The 26,696-nt window shown below is 37.6% G+C and overlaps 1 protein-coding gene across 2 annotated transcripts in view; it reads left to right on the top strand.

The window, feature by feature from the left end:
• Nucleotides 1-26,696, top strand: part of LOC150083142 (glutamate receptor ionotropic, NMDA 2B-like) — a 350,422-nt gene that overhangs the window by 313,956 nt on the left and 9,770 nt on the right. For both annotated transcript variants that reach the window (XM_090377838.1, XM_090377839.1), the window contains 4 exons: nt 11,394-11,554; nt 17,429-17,610; nt 22,460-22,695; nt 24,026-24,207. In XM_090377838.1, the coding sequence (XP_090233964.1) occupies nt 11,394-11,554; nt 17,429-17,610; nt 22,460-22,695; nt 24,026-24,207 (761 nt within the window). The remainder of the gene's footprint in view (nt 1-11,393; nt 11,555-17,428; nt 17,611-22,459; nt 22,696-24,025; nt 24,208-26,696) is intronic.

Here is a 26,696-nt window from a genome sequence, read left to right on the forward strand (position 1 = left end):
ACTGCTGCCTTCCACCCAAACGTATGCCAGGAAATGGATTTTTTCAGCTATGCAGATGATTTGAAGCTCCTCTATCGGATCAGTGGGACCCGACCAACCTGAGACTGCTTCTGACACCATAAATATTTGTATTGACGATTTATTGTAAACTCTACTGACTTGGTTGTCGTGCCGGAGTATAAACAGAAAATTTATTTATTTATTTATTTATAAACAACAGCCTAAAATCTCTTGTTACTTAGCACAGTTCTCTCTCCAGTTAACCCAAATAAATCTGCACAAATGGTGTTCTCACTCAAATCACACCCAACTCAACTAAACCTGAAAATCCATGGAACCTCCATCCCTCCAGTAACCAAGCACAGATCTCGGTGTCACATTAGACCCTAAGCTCAATTTTAAACGCCATGTGGCAGATATTCACAACAAGGTCTGCCGATCCAAACGGCTTGCCGAACAGCACCTCCTTCATGCCAGAGAGTCCCAGTACACTATCCAATATATTTACCGGTTTCTTCAGCCAGTCATTACCTACAGATCTGAAATCTGGGCGTCGGCAGCAAAACCGACACTAAAAACCATATCATGTGATGAGTACTGGCTTCTTCGGTGGGTGCTCTTAAAGCACAAGCTTCCACCCCTCACACATACTTCAGAAATGACCAAACTTCTAAACAACAGAAAAGTTTCAGAACGGATCTTCACCCTCCGCTTACTAATCACCATTAAAATGATAGCGGGTAAAATCAACACGCCAAGTTTTTGGCAGATTTGTAGTTGGAGAATCCCTCCGAGACCCTCAAGGGCTTTCCCTTCTTTACAGTCCGTGGCATGGAGGCTCAGGAAGGGCGACAGATTCCTACCAATGGAGATGCTCCAAAACGTCCAAGATATGGATACTGACTGCAAGAAATTAGTATTAGTAATGGCCGCATGCTTATGCTCCACTAGCCAAAAAAAAAAAAAAACGAATATAACAATGATAAAAAAAATAATAATTAATAATAAAAGAAAAGGAAATTAAAGCTATCATCCTATGCGCTTCCCTCACGCGAAGGTACTATCCAGATGTCCTTTGAATTTCCCCAAACTGTCAGCCTCTACACCCATGTAGACAAATTATTGCAGTAATTTATAACTCGCTGGCTAAAATAAAACTTCCTGCAGTCCAATCTAAACATTTTCCCCCGTAACTTGAATGTATGCCCCCTAGTTCTAGCATCATTTATAATCTTGAAAATTTCGTCCTCATTCATTTTACTGATGCCTCTCAGAGCTTTAAACACCTCAATCAAATCTCCTCTAAGGTGTCCAGTTTCCAAACTCTGCAACCCACATATTCGAAGTCTTTCTTCATAAGGACGCCCTTTTGGCGATCTCACCAGGCGTGTTACCCGTCTTTGCACCCTTTCAAGAAGCTCAATGTCTTTCTTTAGGTGCGGTCTCCATACTTGAACACAATATTCCAAGTGTGGTCTAACAAAAGCCTTATATAATGGGATTATCACGTCCCTATCTCTATTTGCAAAAGTTCGATAGATCATCGATAGGACATCATGGGCCTTCCTTGCAACCTGTTTGCAATGCTCAGAGAATTTCATGTCTGACCGTATCGTAACACCCAAGTCCCTTTCCTCCAGTACTGGGTTTAGTTGAACTCCACCAAGTGAACAAGTTATTTTGGGATTACTTCTTGGTAATTCTTCATCATCATCAGCCATTTTCAATCCACTGCAGGATTAAGGCCTCTCCAGCAACTTTCCAGTTCCTTCTGTTTTGAGCACTGGCCATCCATTTACTACCCACAAACTCATGAATTTCATCTATCCATCTCCGCCTTTGTCTTCCAGGTTTTCTGGTAATTTTTATACAAACCCTATAAATGCCTCGTGGGTAGCAGAGTTGGTAGAAAATGGAGTCCTCCACACACCGGGTGGAAAAGAACTGAGTTCGAGTCCCGTCCATGATCATGAGGAAGTTTTATGGGCTTTTTTTACAACGTGGCTGAGTTAGTGGGTCTCAGGAGAGGATAGAATGTTTTTTTTCCTCCCGGAGACTCGGGGTTTTCCTCCAGCAAACAGAAAATCATTGACCACAGAACACACGAAATTTACAGACAGTATACATGCAGTAATAAGTGCAAAGTTTAATGCGTTTAGGGTCAAACGGCATCAGGGGTTCCCCCCCATTTCCGCGTAGTTTTCGTTGTCAATGTGATACAGTACACTGTAAAGGCCAGAGAACTAAAAGTGGGTGAATCTTGTGGTGTGTAATGTTATGTACCGTTGTCCTTCTGGCCTATTAACTGCTGGGCCCCAATGTTGCCTACACTAGACCTCGTGTAGTTTGACCAGGTACACCAGTTTTTATTTTTACTCCGGCAGACCCTGCCACTTAATTTCCTGAGATTTCCGTGGCTAGAACCTTAAAAAAAAAAAGAGAGAAGAGATCACGCTGTGATGGTTGCATATTGAAAGTGAATAGTGCATGCAGTAATATGACCTTAGTTTCTGATACTCCTAAAACCCTACATCAATAACAACAGCCCTATAAATGTTCCTTATGCCTGTGCGAAGTTTCTCGCTGTCTCTTCATTTAATCGTTATTCTATGGTCCATCAAAACATATTTTGTCCCGCTTCATCGCAAGCTGCACGAGTTAGACCATATTTTCTACGCGTTCTGTTAATTTTGTCTAGAAATGTTTTAGTTTTACTATTCACTATTTACTATTCTGTTAGTAACAAAATATAGGGAGAACATGTTGTATGAAGTAATGAAGTTTTTAAATATGGCTTACACACGGAAAGAATATACCCAGCTCCATGACATAACGTGGCCTCGACAAGCCCTCCTCATACACACTATTTGGACTCCTTCCAGTCTCTGTCTGGGTGAGTAGAGGCAGCACGAGTATACACTAGCTGATCCAGAAACCTTCTAGAGAGTTACCAATAGCTTCAGTGTGGTGGACTATCTAGCGGCTGGTCTGCAAACAATGTTTTAGAGCTGTATAGATTGGATCTCGCAAAAATATTCATCATCACCACAAAACATTAATCATACTGCAGGACGGAAGAGATAGGGTGTTGCTGGAACTTTGCTTGGGAGACTAAATATGGGTTACACCACTTCAAAGCTCTAATAAGCAAAGTGGTGGTATTGCACAAGTTTATGAGGCTCATTTACCACCTAGTATTGCTTGGTAACACAAAGGGACGGCATACCTCTGTGTAGTGTGGATGCCACACCTCGACCCCTGCTCACGTTGGTTCGGAACTTGGTGATTACCTTCAGTATACTAAGTGCTATAATTGAGGACTTGCACATGGGTTTATACCCAGGGTTACTAACAGTCCCACCACCTTGAAGGTACAAGCAGAGGAACTGGTTGTCACAGAACGACCGGACTTCGCGCCGAAATCTGATCCACTTATTTGAGTATCACCTGACTATCAGTTCCATTAGTGTTTTAGACTCCCAGGTAGCAAGTGTGGAAGCCACATTTGCTGCCTGGGATCCAGCTTGAGCTACCTGAGAGAATGTCTGTGACAGCCTCAAGAACCACAAAATGATTATTGCTAAATTATGTGTATTGTCTATTCGATTTGATTGATTTGTTTCCAGAAGAAAATCTGCGCTATTTCCCGAAAAGAAAATCGACGAGGAAGTTTTTCAAAACAAGGGACTGAAAGCCAAGCCTTTTCCTGAAGGTGGAGCAGCGGTAACCGTAGCCAGCGCAGAAATTAAGGAACAACCATAATGGAACAGTGCACCTCACGCCACAATTAGATACTGTCTATTTGCTTTTACCGTTATATGTGGTAAAAGGATGTATTTGTCTGTATAGTGATAAGGAGATTAGTTCTCCGTTGCCTCCATTGGTGCTTAGGGCTCTGTTGCCTCCGAAGTCATTATGTGACTTTTTATGCGCCTTTGAAATTTCTAATATGGTCAGGTATAACCATCATGTGTGCCCACTTTAACAGGTATATACATGTCAAAGTGGTTATCGCCTTGTTGCAGGTAAGGAGTAATTCTTAAGCGTTTCTATCTCAGCATTCCTGCTTCTTGCTAATTATTTTTTTACACTGACCTTTTCTTCTTTTAATGACCCAACTAGTACATGGCACTTTTGCATGTTCCATTTATCCATGTGATTATCACTTTGATATTAGCTACTTGAATTTTCGGGCACGTTTTAATGTTCCTTCCATTTAATCAATGGGCTACAAAATTCGTTTTCTACACAAGGACTATCAAGATCGTGTGGCAACCTCTGAAAAGGTTTTAATCAAAGGAAACAGTACTCGTGCTCTCCAATAAAGATGTATACTTTTCAGTTACGAAACCTAAGATATTTGAAATTTCTAAATACCAGGAACAACACACCCACGCTCTTTTATGGTTTAAAGTGATTAACACGGCCACCCTTTCAACTAAAATACTAGTTCTTAAAGTAGAGATAAGGGAGCCTTCATCATCATTAACAGACTAATTAAATTACAAAAGCGTCACCTAAAAGGTGTTTGCAGCTGCATCACTGTCTCTTAAACGAGTATTAAACAAGAATGCATTTTTCAGGATTTAATTAATTTCGGATATTTTTACATTTTGCTATATAATAAGGTAATATCATCATTAATTATGCTGTTTCATTGATAATTTAAAGAATTTTACAATTAAATGAAACTTTCGGTAACATTTAATTATTTTTTTGAAAAAAATAAGACGGCTGTTACCAGCTCCGTCTAGAATGATCTTTGAGGTTCAGAATTGAGAAGATTGGACTAAAGTAGTTGATCTGCAATTACACTAGGTCCTTTACAGAGAGAAACAAAGAGAAAAGAATAAGAAACGAAACTGCTGTAATGGGAAAACTGAGGCAATATATTCCATTATCTCATGAGTGCCAACTACATTTGGATTGGTAAACACGCATTTTAATGCAGAAGAACTGTACACTAAATCACTTGAATTGCCTATTAGCCATGCCTTGTTGCAGTTGTTTTTGTAACAATCTATATTCTTATTTTCTAATAAAGAAAAGTTCATTTAATGTCTTATTAGATAAGGCAACGTTTTAGAAGAACTAATTTCTCTCTTTTCTTAACTGGATTAAATTATCTTTATCGGTGACTTTTATGTAAACGCCACTTAATCAATATTTTATAAACGTAAGAAAGCCGTAAGTTTTTGTCCCCTTCGAAGAGACACGATTTTCGAAAAAAAAAAACCACAGATAAGACAGTTTTCTGATTAAAAACAAGAAGGAAAAAGAAGAAATTAAGCTTACCAGTTTTATAGTACACAGGAGAAAATAATTCCCTTATCAGTTTAAAATTCGAATTAAAGCTCAGAAGAAATAAATTTACAAAGACATGGAAAGTTTATTGGAAAACATATCTGATTGTTTATTTAATATGTAAATTACATTCCTCCAAGTTAGCTGCGAGAATTGTGAAAAGTCACGTTACAGCGTAGCAGATTCCATTGCCTTTTAAATATGACCAGCGCGCTATTATTATATTTCAGTGTATATGGAGCTGTAAGCGTTCCATTTCACGAGCAATGTGCTGCAATCCATGTGTTTCCACAGCAACTGTAGCGGATTGATGTTGGTAGTTCTGCTTTGTGGCTGGCCACGTGTTATTTAGTTCATACCATGAACTAAATAGCCATGAGCACCACGCTCATCAACATTTTTATTGTGGATGTGTAAAATACTAAGTGACATTGGCAAAAGTAATGCTAATTTCAGTGGTCATTACATGGTATTTAAAATGACACAATCCATCATTAACTAGGACCTTGATTGTCACAGTTAAAGATCGGACACTGTGGCATTCAAGGTCCTGGTTAATGGAAAATCAGATGGCAGTACATCGCGATGATAACCTATATGCAAATGGTCAAACAGGATACAAGCTTTTCTTGCTTAATTTCTGTCTGTTTATATGTTTTAACAAATATATACGTGCTGTGTAAAACCCCTTACCGTCTCGCTCTGAAGGGTTATTGTACTTATACTTTTGTACAATAAAGACTTATTTATTTAAGGAGGAAACGAAAATAAGCAGGTTACAGAGCCAGTAGAGTGATATATTTGTGATATAATCTATCATTAGTTGCAAAAGAAGACCGGAATATTGGCTAGTTGGCATTTTAAACGACGAGTACAAGTACAGGCAGCTGGGCGAACCATCTAGCAAATTGCAATTCATATTGAATGAACTCATAGCACAGTTGTTGTTACCAATGGTGGATAGCGCAACACGGGCTTTTAAGTAGTTAAAAAAACATCAGAGCGGGTGGCTTTGCTCCAGAATGCAGATAAAGAGCCAACTGGAATGAAGAATAGTGAAGGATTGTCTGGTGATGAATCAAGGCTCTGTTTCGGGAGCGATCAGAAGGATCCATATGTGGTGACGTTTTGGTGAAATAAGTGTTCAGCAAAGGCATAGAAATAAATACCATGAATCATGATATGGGATGCCACGTATTTTGGTAACTAGTGTCTGTTTAAGGCAATTTCACCCGTTGGCATTCCATCGGAAGCGCTTTCTTTTGCCATTTCTCTGACAATCTCATAAAAAGTTTATTCCAACAGAATAATGCTCTGATTCGTACTTCTAATGTTAGGTTCCTCTGCGATTCCAAGCAAGGTTACCTGATTTTTCTCTTGTTCAGCATGTCAGGATCACAATGATATGGCAACATGACGTTTCTATTCAGCAGTCATGTGAGCTCGAACGACAGCCAACTCAAGCTCCCAAAACAAACCAAAGCGGGTTTTAAGGCAGCAACGGTTAACCCAAATATGGCTAATCGTGCCCGCTTGAGATCCCATGGCGGGATCTCACGCGGGCATGATTAGGCACATTTCGAAATCAAGTCCATTTCCGCTACAAAAAAGTGCACAGTCCATTGTAATTTAATTGCATCGCTAGTAAATGTGCTGCAATAGCACATTTACAGTGAAACTGTAAACTCTTCTTGCTGCTATAGCCTAAAAGAAATTTTATTTATCTTTATTCAATGCCCAAGACGCATTATGGTTTTTATTTGTTACCAATGGGGCGGGGATACGTTTTATAGTTAACCGCATTAAAGACCCTTAGTTTTGATGTTTGAAATCGTTTCTATCGTATTTGTATATCAGTCATGACATAAAGAATATTATACAAAATGACAATAAATTAAAGGGCGGGGCGTTTTATTTCATATTGATCATACTTCTTTACTTCATTGTTGCATTTCTTATCAATGAAAGAATAACGTGTATATTTCGGAAAGAAGAAACGTATAATATTTGAAATATAATTACACTTAACCACGTAGTTTTGTTCAGCTGTGTTCTCTGCTTCACGAAGGGAATGCGTCTCCCTGGAAACCATAAAAGTAATAGGCCTACTTCTTGTCAGACAGAGAGTAGGCCTATTATGAGAAGAAGAGGAAACAGAAACCGGGTGCTTGTGCGTATACCGCTGTCCAATGCCTTTAGGCACTGGTACACACACACACATAATCAAAGAACGCAACTAATAAAGACAGAACTTTCGCATTTTTACTACACCATGGAATCGGAATCTGTAGTCTTCTCACATGATGATCTCATATAATAATATTGGCATATCCAGATGAACAGACCGGTCCTCTAAAGGGAAGTTAATAAACTGCACATTGAATGTTGGGAGGGGGATGGTAAGTTCCAAACTAACTTAAGTTTATTAGGCGTCAGTACGTTGTGTGTAATCTCATGTATTCTTCTGTTTTGCTTCCATTTCCCACTTTCTAAAATTACATTTTATTCTGGAGATCTTTAACTGCCTTTTTGATAGTAAGAATAAAATTATACCTATTAACTAGAAGGGTGATTACGCTTTATTCCGCACCAATTGAAAAAGAACTAAGTTCGATTTTTGTCGATGGGATCGTTGTTGGATGTTTTACAGTCGCTAAAGGACATTATGCGCCAAACAATGGCAGAAAGTAACAGGTTCAAAGTCAGATGTGGGAGGAATTTATTTGGATTTTATTTCTCACGCTATGGATGGATTATTAAGGTTTTTCGAATGAGGTACGATTTTTCTCCCGAAAACCTGAGTTTTTCTTCAATTAAAACTATCAAACACACCAAAAAATACATGCAGTTTATAGATGCGCAATATACTGTTGACTCATGGCCTTACTTCTCGGCACAAATTCAAAATTGCCATAATCAATAAAAGATCTTATCTGTAAAAAAATTATCTAATCACATACATCCACTACACGTATTTGCCTTTCGTCAAACAGAGCTTATTTGACTGGAACTTGATACACACGACTCATCTTTGGTAACAAAAGATTCCTAGTTTTGTTGTTGCCATTGAATAAAAGTATATTTCAACATCATGCTTATTAACTGGGACTCCAGAATACTGTTGTTACAAATATTTTTATTAAATGATATTTATCGGATAGATCAGTAAGTTTGTTGTTGCTATAATCAATAAAAGATAATCATAATTTGATACAAGAAAACTTGTGAATCCTTAATCCATGGAGAATAAATTACATATCCAATCAAACTTTTGCATTATTTTTACTGCAGCATTCTTATTAATAAGAAATATGATTTCTGTCGCATCCTCCATCCCTGAAGAAGTTAGCAGAAACTCATGTAGTGATTCTTAATATTTTAAATATATTAGCTAACTTGTTTTGAACCTCTGTAGCAGAATTGATGGCTCTACCACGTGCAGCCGATAGAATAACGCAATATTCTAATCTCGTTGATCAAGTAAAGAACGTTATAATAATAATGAAAAAAACAATTGTATCGCAAGCAGCAAAGGAATACTTGAAAAAAGGAATAGCAATAAAGGTATTCCTTATTTCTGTTTATATTGTCGCATAAACTTGGTCAGAAAAGAATTAATACGACTAATCGTTCGTTATTTTTTATAGCAGTCACGTTGTCATGAACTACGATCAATTCAAACACGTGTACTACTGCACTCTCGTACTTCACCACTCTTTTGTCCATCATAGAGTTATAATTAGGATTTCTGAACGTGTGTTTATGAATTTTTATTGATTTTATGTGTGTGTGTGTTACACATTTACAGGTAGCAGTGCGCAGTAGTAAGTGTGTTACAGAGTAACCACCAAGAAACATTAAATAAATATTAATTTATTGCATATTACAGCAAGCCCTTCACAGCACATGGCTATGGGCAGATAATTTAATACAGAGGAAATAAAACAGTAAATAAATAATAAATATACTCGTGCATTCATATATACGTAAAACAACGAATATGAATTATATTATATTAGGTATTAAGTTGCTAATTACATGGCTGAAGGCAGGCTGTTGTTTGTGTCTTTCTTTTCATCTGATTGTAAATCTTACTGTAGGCTTGAGACTTCAGAAATCTTTGTCAATTAATGTTGTGAAGATTTATGAGATGAAGGGGTGAGTTCGGAAACATTCTGTCCATTTTCTTAAGTCTGGAGAGGTTAGATTTGAATTTTTGTTGGTTTCTTGAATTTTCCCTGTCGCGAGTTGCTGTTATTATGTTGGCTGTATTTGGTGAATCGCATGCACAAGTTATCAACTGTGCAAGAAGCATGTCTGTAGACTCGTTGATGATCTGATGCAGTGGCTTCGTGTTTAAGTGACATAAAGCTATTTTCTGGATATTGTAGGAGAAAACCACGCATGCTATTCAGCCATCTTAGAACCAAAACTGTAGGGGAAGAAATTTCTTGATGGTTACTTGAAGGGCTCCCGACCGGATTTCGGAAGCATATGACATTGATCGAGTACATCAGTGTAACAATGAACACATTCTCATAGAAATATATCATATAAAACCTGACGTTACAGAACCTTTCATGAAAGTCATGAAAACCCATGTTATGAAACCCCATGTTATGTATATCTTTGGGTCTATGAATTTCATAATTACCACCACATGAAATCAGCCTTGCTGATTGACTTCACTTGCTAACTCCAAGTGGCTGAAATATCTGAACGTGGATAAAGGAACTCCTGAGCAAGAATTCGCTTCGCTCACTTACTTGAAATCAGTATCGTTCCTCTACCTCCCCCCCCCCCGACACCTGATTACTGGACGTATGTTCTTAGTAAAAGTGAAAAGTAGCTCATACAAACGATGGAAGCATTAACCCAAATAATGATTAGGACTATGTACTTCAATAAGCGGCTGCACAATCGCTATTGCTGAATTAGCCTTGGGGAGGGGGGGTGGGGTTGCATCTTGTATTTAGCAGGCAGGCTGCTTTATTCAGTTTTTTCTTTCTTACTTTTCTTTCATTTATTCCTCTTCTTTCATTCTTTTCAGTGCCATCCATTCACATTTGAATAGTCCTAAATAATTTAAGTCAAATTTCTATTTTTACTCTTAAAATAAATTCCTCTATTTGCATTTCACTGTTTATATTGTTTAAACTAACATTATATTCGTTCTATTTTGTTACATTTCCAAAAGTAGATAATTAATCGATGTTACCTTTTCCGACCCACAAGCAGAAAGTTTATTTCGTGCAATTTTTATTTTGTGTTGGAGATAGCAATTCCGGTTACTTTCTACAGCTCGAACATGTAATCTTGCAAAAGTGCAAAGACACATTCTCCTTTGTGATTTCACAAATACATCTTAAGCAAAAACTACCTATAATTTCTACACATTATTCGGAATCCAGTAGTGAGGTGCAGAAGCAAACTAACAACTCTTTTAAAAAATCCAACCAACATCTGTATAAAAAGTCCCCAAACCAATTTTCCTTCGTCCTGATTCATTCCGTCTACGACTTTTCTTCTTTGAAAAATTCTCATTCGTTCGTGCCTTCTCTGAAAATTATAATCTCCGGAAACTGAAATCCAATATTTCCTTCACGGCACTAAGATTACTGTAGTCTATGTTTTTTTGTAATTGAGCTACCTTAAAAAATGCCCGGTGGCGTACTCGAAGAAAGAAATTTTTCTTTTTATAAGAACTGGTGTCAAATTATTCTGGCATAATTTAATTGGATGAGTCTTTTTCTTCCAAATATATGATGGCCGCCGTTCGCGTTATTATTCAAGAAAATCAATCGGTATAACATATATTATAATATTAAAAATTAAAAAAAAGATGGAAGGAAGGTTGAGGTAGTTAACTAAATAATTCCTTTGTGGAAGAATCTGATAAACACGTTGAATTGTTAATTTGATTAACTATCTTTTCAACTGTTTAATGCAAAAGGTCAATGGACCAGTCAAATGCATGTTTTATAATTAAACCATTAGCTTTAATTTCAAAAAAAAAAAATAAATAAATAAACTAATCTATTGTAAATTTATTTTCACCCATTTCCTTTCATGTTTGTTTTTCCTTCTAGCTTCGAAATCCATGGCTCACCGACCCACCTTTTAGATATGGCACAATTCCTCACGGTAACACCGAAGCAGTTCTGAAGAGGAATAAACGTGAACTATACACGTATATGCGAAAGTTTAACAGATCATCCGTTCAAAAAGGAATAAGTGCTGTGAAGAAAGGGTACGTATTATTAACGGACCTTTATCAGATTGGAACCAGTAGGTTCCAAATTATGCTCATTTGGGTTGAGACCAGCTACCTGAAAACTCCAGTAAGAAGTTTTCACCCTCGTCTAGTCCCCCCTTTTTCACCTTCCCTTTGTTTTGAATAATACTGTAGATATCTAGAATGTAACGTTTTAGGAAACGGTGAAGAAAAGCGTTTAATGAAATTTAAAACTGATTTTCTATAAGCATTTCGTCATGTTATCATTATTCTTTAATAAATGGGCAGTTCTGAGACAGTAATACCTCTGATAATTAATATTCTGTTAATAGTTTGAGAGTTAATTGAATTATCAAACTGGATAGCGTATTTTTTGGACATTAATTTTTAAATCATTAATATTAGCTAATAACGGAAGAAGTTAATACAGTAATTGTTTGCAGAGACAGTAATAATCGCTTTTATTATTGCATGAAATGCAAGTATCAGATTTGAAATTTTGATTGCGAATGATTGTGTGTTAAAAAGAAATAATATAACCTGCATAATGCTATTAGAATGAGAAATTAAATTTAAAATAATAAGTTAAATATTAAAAAGAGATTTACTTAAAAGAACACCTTGTGGAAAACCAGCAGTAAAGTAAATTGGAAGAGATGTAGCATCATTATAAATTAACGAAATAGGAAAGAGAAGAAATATAATTTAGCTACCAATAAGTTAAAAGGGGAAATAATATTACAGAAATGGAAATTGGTTTTAATAAATCATGAGTATTTGAATCGAATCGAGAAACTGTAAATTTGATCACTATACAAGAAATATGGCTTTCAAAGCAAAAGCTAGATTAGGTTTTAAACATTCAGGAATCCGTGTTTCTCAATTCTTCTTTCGCGTTTCTTTTTACTATCAAGAAAATAGGAAAGCCATTGAATTTGGCTTTCCTCTTTTAAAGCTGTATATCGATTATCTTAAATACCAAATGGAACAAATTGAAATAAATTATCTCAACATTCAACAAAACAAAAAATCTATGTTCTACCAAAGGACGTTCCCTAAGGATCTATGCAATCATTTCGCATTAGAGTTTCTTGAAACATAACTGCTCCAACAAATATTCATTACACAAATTGTGGGGTTAGTACTACTCAGAATCTTTCTCTTCACGATGCAGCTGCTAATATATGCAGATTATCTTCCATATACCGAAATATCAACTTAGTTGGTTGACACAGCTTTCTTCTGATCCAAGAAATGCCTTTGTCATTGATTTCTCTTTTCCCAGAAGTGATTTCCGTCTGGCCCTACCTGACATGACTTACAATAGGACGCATTCGGTTGGTCTGCCTCATTTGACCTTACTGGCTTGCGCTTTCCTGATGATGTGGACTTCTCTTTTCATAGATCGCAGATTTTAGTTCTATTTCTTCCAAGCCTCTTAGGGGATGGGCAGAAATTATATCTCCAAGGGACGAAACTTTGCTGGTACGCAGAATTTGGGGCCCTGTGTTACGAAATTGTAGCTATCCACTGTGTTCTCCCTGTGGCTCCGGGAATATTTTTTATTCTATTTATTTTTAATTTATATATTTCATTCTTTTTCCTATCCTATCCTATTCGTATCTTAATTTATTTCGATTTACTAATTTTATTATTTTTTTTTTTGTTTGTTTGTTTTTGATTCCGCCTTTTTACTCTTGTGCAGGAACAAATATTCATTTTCTTATTTAACTGTTTTATGTGTATTTTGTGTGCTGAATCCAACGGTGATATTGGTTTTGTTGGATATTGATTCTTGTCAGTGTTTTGGAAGGAATTGATGTTTGCATATTTTAGAGAAATATATATGTATTACATAAGTTATACATTAGAGCTGTGATATATTGCACCCTGTAGTATTCGTGTTATATAGGTCTGAAACAGCTGAAGCATAATATTACACTAGGTTTTTGCACCTATATGAATCCTGTTTTGGAACGCTTATCAGTCAGATAAGTTGTGGGCATCTCATTCTTTCTATGTTACTTGAAGGATTGTTTCGTGATACCCGTAAGTGTACCTTTTGGTACTATACTGTGAGTATGGAGGGAACCCACAAATTATAAGAATGACTGCTAATTTTGCATGTGGGTATATCCCACATACCCTACTCTAGTGCAGTGGTCTCCAAAGTTGGGTGCGCGAGATGATCCATGGGGTACGCAAGATAATCCGCAATAAATCAATATTTATTAATTATGAAACTTTAGTTTTTAGAAAAGTAATTGAAAATAAAAATTATAAATAAATGTTATTTTAATACTTCAATATGCGCCTTTGTTTGATCGCGCGGCTTTATTTGATCATGCACTTGTATTTTGTTTTGTATTTTTTTAATTTGTGATCTTTTGAAATTAAATGTGATTTTAGATGTGATGTCCTCCATGTCAATGAATAAATGATTTGTAAATTTAAAAAAAATTAACTTATATATTTAATTTTTTTATTCCGGGGTGCGCGCTAGTCCTTTTAAGTAAAATAAGGGTGCGCGACCATAAAATTTGAACACCGTCTTCCCACATTGGGTGGGAAAGGCCTGAGTTCGAATCTTCTCACTGATGTGTAGAACTTTTCAACAATGAAGGGCTTTTTCACAATGTGGTTGAATTAATCGGTCTTTGATGAAAGTTAAACATATTTTTCCCCACAAACTCGGTTTTCGAATATATAAAACTGCAAAAAAGCCGAAAAGTTCACGCTTTAACAGATACAATGTATGGACGATTATTTCACGATTCTGATAAAAATTAGTATTATCAATGACATAATTTCATAGACCGTTCAAGTAAAACTTTTAAAGCTATGTGATTTGTGTTGGGGAAGATTAAGTACAACGAATAGGATGTCCTGGAGATTTCAAGACACTGAGGTTCCTTCTGGATTTGCAAGATGGCGTCATTAATTTCTTTTGCATTCCTTAGCTCTGGGACAGCAGGGCAAGAGATCAGTAATAAAGGAAAAGATAATGATCTGCCAGAATTCAGTTGCCGCCCTGAACGCACAATGCAATAAACAATCCCTTGGTTCCCAATAAAACAGTCTTGCTTCCAGCAGGCCTGTTTTTTTTTTTTTTTTCTTGCCCAATCCCATATTAATCTGCGACTGGTCATACGAGTTAAAGTTTTGGACCCTAAAAGTGATACCTTCAAACATATGCAATCTATTTTCCAAAATTGCTTAATGCAAAGGTAAAAGGTGGCATATTTATCGGTCCCAAGTAAAGCAGGTGTATCTTCAGAATAAATAAAGATAAAATGACTAATTCTAAGCGAAATACTTGTCGGACATTTCGCCTTGCAGTGAATGGCTTTCTTGGTAACATTTGTAGTGAAAATTGCAAACAACTAGTTGACTAGCTGTTTAAAATTACTGAAAAATGGGATGGAGAATGTCGCTCAAGCACCATTACTTGCACTCTCCCCGGGAATTTTTTCAGACCATATCCGTGCGATATTACCGAACAGCGCGGATAGAATTCCACTAGCAGAGACAGTAAGCGAAGAAGAGGTGCCACGGAAGTTGGGATGAAACTCTGACGGCCGATTCTGTCTGGTTCTTGGTTCGAATGATTACCGACCACAAAAAGAGAAAGACATTCAACTAGACATTCAACTTTAGTAGGCCGCCGTAGCCTAGTGGTCAGGCGCGCGGGTGCATAAGTACACGTGCCTTGAGTGACCGGGGTTCAAGCCCGTGACTGCTGAATACGGTGCTGTTTCTTGTATTCTGTCTATCTTGTGAACTCCTCTGATCATTTGGTCGTCCCGGAGTATAAACAGAAAATTAATTAATTTATTTATTTATTATACACTGGTGTTCAAAGAAATTGTATCACCTAGGAATTTCGCATTTGTAACCCTTTTTCGCGATGGTATGTTACATTAATCACAAGCATCAACAGAAATATAAACAAAAGATATTTATTAATAGTTAAGGCAAAGCTAAATAATATTTGACAGGCTCTCAAAATATTCCAAAATGAGCATTTGCAACCTTTATACAACAGTTTTGGTAAATAACACAATTATGGCTGAAACGTTATCAGAAGCCCTCAATTTGCTTCAGTTTATCATTTTAAATGGAAAACAATATCTTCAGAAATTGATCTTGTCAATGCCTCGAAGATGTGTTGCTGTCATCAGGGCCAGAGGCGGTTCAACTAAATAAAGATAATCAACTGATAATTCGTGGTTCCAAACACGAAGGCCTGACGTAGCCGAGTGGTCAGGAGCGAGAGTGCATAGCACGCGTTCCTTGAGTGGACTGGGGTTCAAGCCCGTGACTACTAAATACGATAAATATTTGTATTGACGATTTATTGTAAACTCTACTGACTTGGTTGTCGTGCCGGAGTATAAACAGAAAATTTTGTTGGGCCTGACGTAGCCCAGTGGTCAGGAGCGAGAGTGCATAGCACGCGTTTCTTGAGTGCACCGGGGTTCAGGCCCGTGACTACTAAATACGATAAATATTTGTATTGACGATTTATTGTAAACTCTACTGACTTGGTTGTCGTGCCGGAGTATAAACAGAAAATTTAAATTATGAAGTTCACGAGTGGTCTTTGCTTTCTTTCTGGCAACAGCAGATTCCACACGATGCCAATAGTTCTCTATAGAATTCAGGTCCGGACTGTTTCCTGGCCAGCTAACAGTTGTAATGGACCGTCTTCAAACCATTTTTTCACCTGTAACAAATGTAAACACATTACTGTCGAACCTCTAATGCAGAAATGAAGCTAAAGTAACTACAGAAGTGCCTACTTACAGTTTTCGCCCAATGACAAGGAGCAGAGTCGTCCTGAAAGATGCAGTTACTTGGCAGGTTGAAATGATCTCTAATGGTTGGCAGAAATTTGCCTTCCAATATAGGCAGGTATCCATTGGCATTTACGGAACCTTTTATAAACTGCAGGTGATACGAAATGCGCCCCATATCATATGGTAAGGTAAGGAATTTCACTGTAGACACTGTACAGTCTGGATGGTATTCTTCCCAACGTCTACAGCGAATCGTTTGTCTCCCATCAGAGCCATGCAGGTTGAATTTCTTCTCATCCGAGAAAATAACTGACTTCCACTGCTCGGGGGTCCATTTGACATGCTCCTTACACCAAATTAATCGGGCCTTTTTCATTTTTTGTGTGAGGAGGGGCTTCTTCTTAGGATGACAGGCCACAAGTCCATTTTTGAAGAGGCGTCTTCTGACTGTTACTGCGCGTCAACTGCACTTAACTCGCCATCCTGATACAAGCAAGAAATTACTGAAATTCTTGCAGAGCGTGCTTATATAGCTGAAAGTAACAGCCGATGCAATATTACGCCATCACCTACGCGTGTCATCTTATCTGATGAAATCTGTATGAAATATTCCCATATACTTACGTTATTCGGACGACAATTACAATTTTAAGGGATGATGCACTTTCTTTGAACACCAATGTACATTTTTAAGTATTTGTTTTTTGTTTAAACCCGAGAAGGATTTTTGCTTTTAAAATTGAAAAAAAAAATTTAGCTTGTTGTTTACTTGCAGCAAAGATGCCACCACATCCCGTACAGAAGTTAGATTTTGTTAATAAATCTGATATAATATAATTGCATATTTAATTTTTTTTCTCATTTCTGGGAAATTCGCTGATGCTGTACGAAACTTAAGGTCATATTCTGAATCAGCATATTGAAATTCGTAAAATATAAAGAAATGCAGATAATAATGTATAGATTTTAACTTTCATTGAAACATTAGCTGATATCTCAAAATGGGAGATCACCATTTGAGAGTAGGATTTTGAGGAAAGCATGCGTAATAGTAGATTCATCTGTTATAAGTTACTAAAATATTTTTCAGGGAGTTGGATGCGTTCATATATGACGCCACCGTTTTAGAATACCTCGTAGGACAGGATAATGAATGTCGTCTGCTGACTGTGGGATCATGGTACGCGATGACAGGATACGGTTTTGCCTTACCCAAAAAATCAAAGTATCTTAATATGTTTAATAGAGTAATGATCCAGTATAGAGAGAATGGTAAGTATATTTGAGTATCTCTGTTACACGAAGCTGATATTAGACTGGTTGTAATAATGATCATTTAATTTGTGTTATTACGCAATCGTCTCAGTAAAATGTAAATTCATTTACAACTTTGTCTTCAAACTGCCAATAAAATGAAATTATTTAAACAGACTTTTTGTTGCAGTTGGAAAGAACGTCTTTCAAACTGCAACAATAAACGCTATTGCTGAAAGGACTGAACTTGAATGTGCATACAGATATATAATCTTTAAAGATTCCGCTCACGTTCAGATATTTTTGTTTTATTTAAAGATAATTAGTAAAGCATAGGACATCGTTGTATTAAAGGACAGCATAAAGGGTATCCTCTAATACGATGACATTCTTTACAACAACGTCATTTAATTCGATATCATTCCTCTCAAATTTAACCAGAGGCATAGCGAGGTTATATGGCGCCCCAGGACAATGCAATATATTTACGCCCCTTCCTTTATTAAATCACTTAAAATACAAAATAATAATACTTATTATTGTATTAATCCACAAATGATTGAATCGATTCACAAAACAATTCTACTAACGTAAAATAAAGTCACACAATGGCAGGTCAATATATTACTCTTTATTGAAATGAATATATTCTTCTGACACTCATGACGCCCCCTGTAGATCGGCGCCCAGTTGTAAATGCACCTTACTGCCTCCCCTATCGCTACGCTACTGAACTTTACCAATTCCTTGAAAACTATTCGATTTAGAAATAGTAACAGCATTTCTAAATCAACATTCTCTTCGTATCTATTCCACTTGGCTTCTGTCCTTACTGCTTTCTTCGTTAATAATGAGTTGTTAATAGTTTTAACATATCACGAGGTTTCATAGAAATAAAACTACAAGTAATTTTTCTTTCTTTGTACTTAGTACTTTTTAGTTCATAAGAGTATATTCTACTTCATTATCAGCAAATTGTACGTTCAGTTTTCGTTATTTATTTCAAATACCTATCCAGTATTATTTAATGCTACTCAGATGTTCACGTGTAATATCATTAACTCTGAAGTTCGTCCTGATCACAAATGCATTTGTTTCAGAGGCATGCGCAAGTTCCTCAATAGAAGCTCTAATAATATAGTAGGGTTTTCATTGAGGAGAGTCACTGTGTAAGTTTAGTTCTGCAACACCAGATGTATTGAAAGCATTCAGAAACACGATTTGCTTCGGATTTACTATGTTAGCCTCCCTCACGCCAACAATAATGCATTGGACTTACATCAATTAATAGGCTAAAATGAGGTCTTCAGAATAGGCTTGTTACTTGGAAGGAGAACATAAATTGTGCACAAATCCAGTCTGTTTGCCTTGAAGATATAAAGCACCCTTGGTTGCTTCGTTAAACTCTTTGTTCAGAATGGCTGTTCTGCTCATTGCGAACCTGCGAGAACTGAACTTAATAACCACTACATCTCTCTCTCGATTATTTTACCTGTATAGAAGCTAAACAACTGGAGCGGCTTGAGTGATTCTTCGCTGGCAAATATATCTGCAAGCAAAAGAAGGTTGGAAAAATTTAGGTGGGAAATTTTAAAGATGAGCAGTGTATGTTGGAAAAAAATATTGCTAACCCCTTTTATCATACTGTTACTACGTCTATAAGTCAGCATGAAAACATTAGTATTAATTCGCTGTGGAATAACCCTCTCCACTGTTCAGATTGCAAGTGATTAATGAAACATCTGTAACGGTTGTGTAATCTTCCCGAGAAAGGAGAAACTGCCTGTGGGAAGAGTAATTAATCTTCAAATTGTTAATGCGAAGCAACTCTTGAAACAAATGCGATCTTCAAAAATAAATAAATAAAAAATTAGGGTCGGTTTTTTTTGTTTGTTTTTTTTTTGTGAAGCTCGCATTAATAAAAGTTAGACCGATACTGATAATAATCAATCACTACTATTCTTAAGTGGTAATCAATCACGACTATTCTTAACCTTATCGTTCTTTTCCATGCCTCTTCAACAAATCGAAACAGTTCAGCACCTGCTGAGAAAATGTACATATTTTTATGGTCTTTTCGTTTTTTCTTACTCATATACACTAATGGTTACTTTTTGTGTAATGGAGCGCTCCTTCAGTAACTGCAGTACGCACTTGTCCCATGCGATATTAAGCAGGTGGACAAGGACAGAGAGATGCTGCATGTATTCAGTTCAGTGGGAGAATGGGTAAGACGAAAGATTTAAATGATTTCAAACCGCCAATGTAGGCTGATCCACAAGGAGGCAGTCCAGTCTGTGCAGGAACCGTAGAGAGGAAGTTGTTCTTGCTCGCCTCTGCATAGGACATAGTCATCTTACACACGCTTTTCTGCTGAGGATGGATGACCTTCCTTGTGTGCTAGGATTGCGACGGGTTAACAATTAAGCACATTTTAATCGAATGTCCACGTTTTGGACATGAACGGAGCCTATCGTTTACCGGTTTTAACCATCTGACTGAGTCCTATACGCTCAATCAGATACTATCTGACAACGAACACGCTATTATTTCCTATTTAAAATGAATTTACTTGTTTCCTTTTATTTAAAATATACTATTTTATTATGTGAATCAGAACTGTATTTATATATTGCTTATACTTTTATGATCATTTTATATTTTTATATATGGCTTGTAAACCTTGACATCGTGATCAATTTTAACGGGTCACTAAGCTTTTATCACCTCTCTGGCTTTTACCGATTTTATTACTGTTTGTTATTAATTTGCTGTTGTCATCGCATTATAGCCTATGTCGCTGATGTACCAATAAACATGAAACAAAATCAGAACCAGTGCCCCTCTCTCTCTCTCTCTGGTGTATCGAAATTGGGCAAATAACCAAATAACATCCTCCAACCAACGGTGATCCTAGTTGAAATCAGTTTATTGATGTGAGAAACCAGTGGAAGCAGGCTGACAAGTCTTGTGCAGTGCAGGAGAAAGTCAATAACAACCCACGACAAAATTAGTGATCAAAGAGGCAGAAAGCACAATTCTTCGCTCGCACCTTGTCAGGAATGGGGCATCGCAGCTATAACCGGGTTCCACTCCAGTCAGGAAAAAAAAAACACAAGAAGATTCAATTAGAGTGGGCCCACTGTAACTCCTTCACTCCTCGTTCCAATCCTCCACTGTCCAACACTGGGCAGTGGAGGATTGAAAGCCTGGTCGCTGTCTGGTCTGGCGAATCCCGTGAAAATAGCACGAGTCAATAGATCTATCCTGCCAAATATCAACAATGCATGCTTACAGAGATATAATATGACTTGTGGAATGTGCTTGTTTTGCACATTCGGCTCCTTACTACCAGTGGAGCAACATTTGGATGCCACAGGTTAGCTTGTAAATTGTTTTCAACCACGCACGCTCCTCCATCTGCGAATGGCTTCTTCCAGCAAGATAATGCACCATGTCACAAGGGCAAAATTCTATATAACTGGTTCCAGGAACATAAAAGTAAAAATTAAACTAGCTTTACATATCTCTCTTCTGACTGGTCTTCGAAAGCTGTAATTTACAATGATTCCCTCAGCTTAATCAAGGCATTGTGTAATTCCTCGGATAAAGTTTACCCTGTTATAAATGAAATTAGAAGATTATTACTGCAGGTTGAAGAACCCCACCAACTGCTCACCTTCTGTTGGATTCCAGCACATTCTGGTATTTTGGGCAATGAACTGGCCGGTAAAGCTGAAAAAAAATAAAACCCAACCACCTTAGATTTAACCAATATTCCTGTTCCATCATGAGACTGTGCACTAATGATTGATGCTGTATGCTTATCAGACTGGACATTGGCATTCTATGACAGCGCTATGGCATTCTCAAACTAATAATAAATTCTTTCAGATTAAACAGGATCCGAAAATTGGCTCACCAGTGTCCGTACGAAGTAATCCTTTCAAGAGCAAGAATAGGTCATACTCACCTGACCCACTTTCATTTACTCACAGGAGATGATCCACCTGACTGTTAAATACATTCTCATCCACTGCCCAAATTATAAACAAGACAGAATTTCAACCCTCCAATCACTGGTTAACCTCATCAACCAATAACTCTAGGGAATCTGATCGGTGACAAGGCCAATATTTCTGAATTTTTCCACTTCCTCAAGCAAACTGGAATTTTTAATCTTTTCTGATTAAGGACTTTTCAGACTGTACGAGGCTTTCTCATTTCCTTTTTATAATAAACGAATAAGCGCATTATAGCCAAAGTAGCTTATGCGCCAAACACCCACAACAACAACAAAATAAAAGTGAATTCAGCCTACTGCGGTGGTTTCTTCACTCACCAGATCCCAATCAGATTGAGCACCTGTAGGTTGAGATGGAACCAGCTCTTCGTAACAGAGAGCCACAACCACCCAGTGAAACTGTGAGAAGCATTGAATCAGAATCAACCAGCATCCCTGCGGTACGCTTTTGACATCTCGCCAATCCATGCCACGACGAAACTAAGCTGTTTCGAAGGTTAAAGGTGAAATCTACGCGCAATTAGTTAGGTGTACTTAATGAAGTGCTAGTTTATGAGCGCACTAATTTTACTTACTGTTAAATGTTCCATACTGCTCAATTCTTAAATCAGTGTTATTGATATATTTTCTTACTTTTTTTTCTAATTTTCTGATGTTCACTTAAATTGATGTTCAGATTAATAACCCATTCCAGACTTATGTACAATAAGAGAAAAAAAGAGGTCTAGGAATGTACGAGTACTATACATTTGTATGCATTACAAGCAGAGATACTGACGTTAACAGACACGTCTATGAATATGAAATATATAGAAATATAACTTTGAAATTATTTCTTTCCAGGTGATTTAGAACGTCTCCAAAGATTCTGGCTTCAGGGCGCTTGTAAAAAGACCAGCCATAAACGGAATGCCAGTAACCCTTTAGACATCAGCCAGTTTATGAGCGCATTTCTGCTATTAGGCTGTGGTTTTCTTCTTACAATTTTTCTATTGGTGCTAGAACATCTTTATTATCGTTATGTTAGGAAACACCTAGCAAAGAAAGATACAAGCGGATGCTTCACGCTAATTAGTCTGGTAAGTAAACAGAATTCTGAACTCACTAGATAGAGAATAGTTCAAATCAAAACATGTGCCCAAACATCGTATACTTAATGCTTTTGATACATAAGAAAGCATTAATTAATATTTGGTATGGATGGTGAAGTACTGAATAAATATCTTCGATAGCATATGAACTTGCTGATATCTTACATGCTCTCATTGCATTATAGTACTGAATTAACATTATAATTATCTTAAGTAACGTGAAACTTCTAATGGACTGTTATTAAAAATGCTTACAGAGGAATTAAAATAAAATTAATGCGCTTGGAAGATAAAAACATTCTTAAACTCAGGGAAGATCAAATGGCTTCCTTATGGAAAAAGGATAAGCTGCAAATATGGCCCCAGGGGATTTCTGTTCTCAGCCTTGGAAGAAATTCGGTTACACATCTCTGGTAAATTAAAAGAAAAATTAAGTGTTTCAAAAATCCAGAGGTAAAATAAGCGTTACGAAAGCAACATGTTGATATAATTCTTGGAAAGATATTGAAGTGGCGCAGAATCTCACCAAATTAATAAACCGAGGAAATATTTATTTAAATCATAGCTATGTACCAAACTGCCCGATGACCGAATCGCCCTTAAAAGCGATTGAAACTGATCACGCACTGGAAGAGAAGTTTAGGAAGACATACCCCAACCTCTCATCATCCCAAGAAGATGATTTATAACCTTAATCGAGTGTAATATACCACAATTTGAGTAAATGATGTCATTAATGATGTTGATTCCCACTCAAGACGTTAGACGGTATGGATGCCATCAGTTTCTGAAACTGTATTTTGCTGAAAATACTCAGCAGCATGCCTGAAGAGAAATTCGCTTGCACAAATATGAACAGTAATATTCTCTTAGAAAAGATCTTGCTAGCCTGCGGTGTCGTTCTAACAAGCTCTGTAACTCACGGGGATGCTATAAAGGTGTAGCATAAAAAGTGCAAACTCCAATACATTAAGTAATGGAGGCATTGTCAATAAAGCATTGCCGTTATTACCCATTACTATGGGGTGTGTTTAGAAATGAAAACGAGAAGTCTGCACTGTGTGGTGGATGGCAAGCACCTTTCTTATAACTTATGCTAAATACAATTAACGTTTTTTTTATTATTATTATTATTTATAGTAAGCTGTACTGTGGTGGTCGTGCCGCAGTATAACAAGAACTTTTTTTTTATTCAATAATAATGTATTCTAATTATAATGGTTAATGGAATGGAATGGAAATTAAGTATTTGAAATGCGTGAATACATTAAATTTTAAGAAATCATGAATTTAAATATAACTGTCTGTTTATTTTCAGAGTATGGGCAAATCCTTAAGTTTTCAAGAAGCTGTATACGAAGCTCAGGATTTAATCAGACGTCATCGCTGTAAAGATCCCATCTGCTATACTCAGTTATGCATAACACGACGTGAATTGGAAATGGCAAAACTTACGATTCGGCATTTAAAGCGAGAGCTTCATGGACCACAGGCAGCTAAGTAATATTTCATTCTCTCCCTAATGTGTTACTATTATTATTATTATTATTGCTCTCTTATGTTATTTCTCCATGATTGGGGGTTCCACCTCGTGACGGGTATTGCTACCAAGTACACAGGGTGATTGTTGTTATGTCTGGTGTTACTGTTGGTCGAGGAACTCTCTGATGTTCCTCGACCAACAGTATCCTACAGGTGTTCAGGATTGCTACTTTCTGGAGTTCCTTGTAGGTGTTCGCTGGGAGACCTTTTGCTGCTAGGCGGTTATGTAGAGTCTTTGGCATTTTTGTTCGTGCCCATACCTGTGGTTGACACGATGATCGAGATGGTCGTTATTTGTTGCATATGCCACATCTCTCTGATCTCTTGTCTTAGGTTCGCGTACTTCCTGATTTTTTTCTCCATGGGTTTTCTGTAGGTCGCCAGTGTTGGATATAGCTATGTCAATCAGATAGGTAGTCTTTTCTTTCTTGTTCACAAGGAAGTTATGTCCAGTCTGTTGTGCGGGACTGTCCTATGCGTTATTATGGCAAGCTGTACTGTCCCAACCCACAAGCTGTACTGTCCCAGTACGGTTTGTGGGTTGGGGTCTCTAGTACTGATGGGGTTCGTACTTGTAGTACGGTACACTTTCTTCGACCAACTGGTATTTCCTTGCTAGCTTCTGATGTGTTATCCTGGCTACCTGGTCGTGTCTATGAGTGTACTCAGTCTGGGTGATCACCTTGCATCCAGCAGTGATGTGTTGGATCGTTTCGGAGGTCAGGTGGCATCGTCGACATGTGTCATCGAACACTCCAGGCTCCTTGGCTATGTATTTTCTATAGTTCCTGGTGTTGATTACCTGGTCTTGGATGGCGAGCATGAATCCTTCAGTCTCGGGGAAGAGCGTCCCGCTCGTAAGCCATGCATTGGAAGCAATTTTACCTGTGATAAAATTGCTTCCAATGTATTTGCTTTGTATTTGTTGATGGAGATCATTGTAGTGTCTGTCATGGAGTGTCTTCTCTGCCCATCTTTCTATCTTCGTTTGTACCTCCTGGTTGGGGGGGATTCCTCACTTAGGTTCAGTGGGGTATACTGCTTGTCTATCTTCCTTATGGCTTGGTGGAGTGCTGCTGTGTGTGTGTTTCTGGAAGTAATCTTTGAGGTTAACTATCGCTGTTTTCTGCTGCTCTATCAGGCCTCTTCCTCCTTCCCGGGAAATTGTCAGTTTCTCCACGGCAGATTTCAGGTGCTGTTGGCGGCTCTTGGTCATCATTGTCCTTGTTTTTCTCATGATATCCTCCAGCTCGGTGTTAGTCCAATCTATGATACCGAAGGAGTATGTTAGTACTGGGACTGCATAGGTGTTTATGGCTTTAACTGTGTTCCCTCCGTTCAGCTTTGCTTTCAGCAGGCTTCTGAGTCTCTGATGGTATTTTTCGGTCAGACAGGTCTTAATTTCCTTGTGCTGTAACTGTTGAACCTGCATCATCCCCAAGTATTTGTAGGCCTCTCCCTCTGCCATGGCTTCGATCTCTTTACCATTCTGCAGCTGGTAGTTTCGATTGACTAATTTTCCCTGACGCAATCTGTAGGTCTTGCACTTGTCTAGACCAAATTCCAGATAATAATAATAATAATAATAATAATAATTATTATTATTATTATGTTGTTACTCTTATATTATTTCTCTCTGACTTGGTGGTTTCACCCCTTGAGAGGTATTGCTACCAAGTACACAGAATGGTTGTTACGTCCGGTGTTACTGCTGGTCGAGGAACTCTGACTGTTCTGCAGGTATTCAAGATTGCAACTTTCTGGAGTTCCTTGTAGGTATTTTCTGGGAGACCTATCGCTGCTAGGTTCCTATGTAGAGTCTTTGGCACCATACCGGTGGTTGACACGATGAACAGGATGGTCGTTACTTGTTGCATATGCCAAATCTTTTTGACCTCCTGTCTTAGATTCGTATACCTCCTGAATTTTTCCTCATGGGTTTTCTGGAGGTTACTAGTGCCGCTATGTCAATCAGATAGGTAGCCTTTTCCTTCTTGTCAACAAGGATTACGTCCGGTCTGTTGTGCGGGATTGTCTTATCCATTATTATGGCGCGATCCCAATACAGTTTGTGGGTTAGGGTCTCTAGTACTGCCTTGGGGTCATATCTGTAGTACGGTCCACATTCTTTGATAAACTGGTGTTTCCTTGCTAGCTTCTGATTTATCATCCTAGCTACCTGGTCTTGTCTACGAATGTACTCAGCTTGGGTGATCACCTTGCATCCCGCGATGTGTTGGATCGTTTCTGAGGCTAGGTGGCATCGTAGACATGTGTTAGCGGACACTCCGTTTATTATTATTATTGCTGTTGTATTTTCCCTGATTTGAGGATTCCACTACGTGACGGTACTCGACTGACACTGGTGTCAGTGTCTGTCGAGGAAATCTCTGACTATCATACAGGTGTTCAGGAGTACAACTTTCTGGAGTTCCTTGAAGGTGTTC

Source organism: Mastigoproctus giganteus, chromosome 7, assembly GCF_048544385.1.
Source record: "Mastigoproctus giganteus isolate SK-2022 chromosome 7, ASM4854438v1, whole genome shotgun sequence".
In the NCBI taxonomy this organism is placed as follows: Eukaryota; Metazoa; Arthropoda; class Arachnida; order Uropygi; family Thelyphonidae; genus Mastigoproctus; species Mastigoproctus giganteus.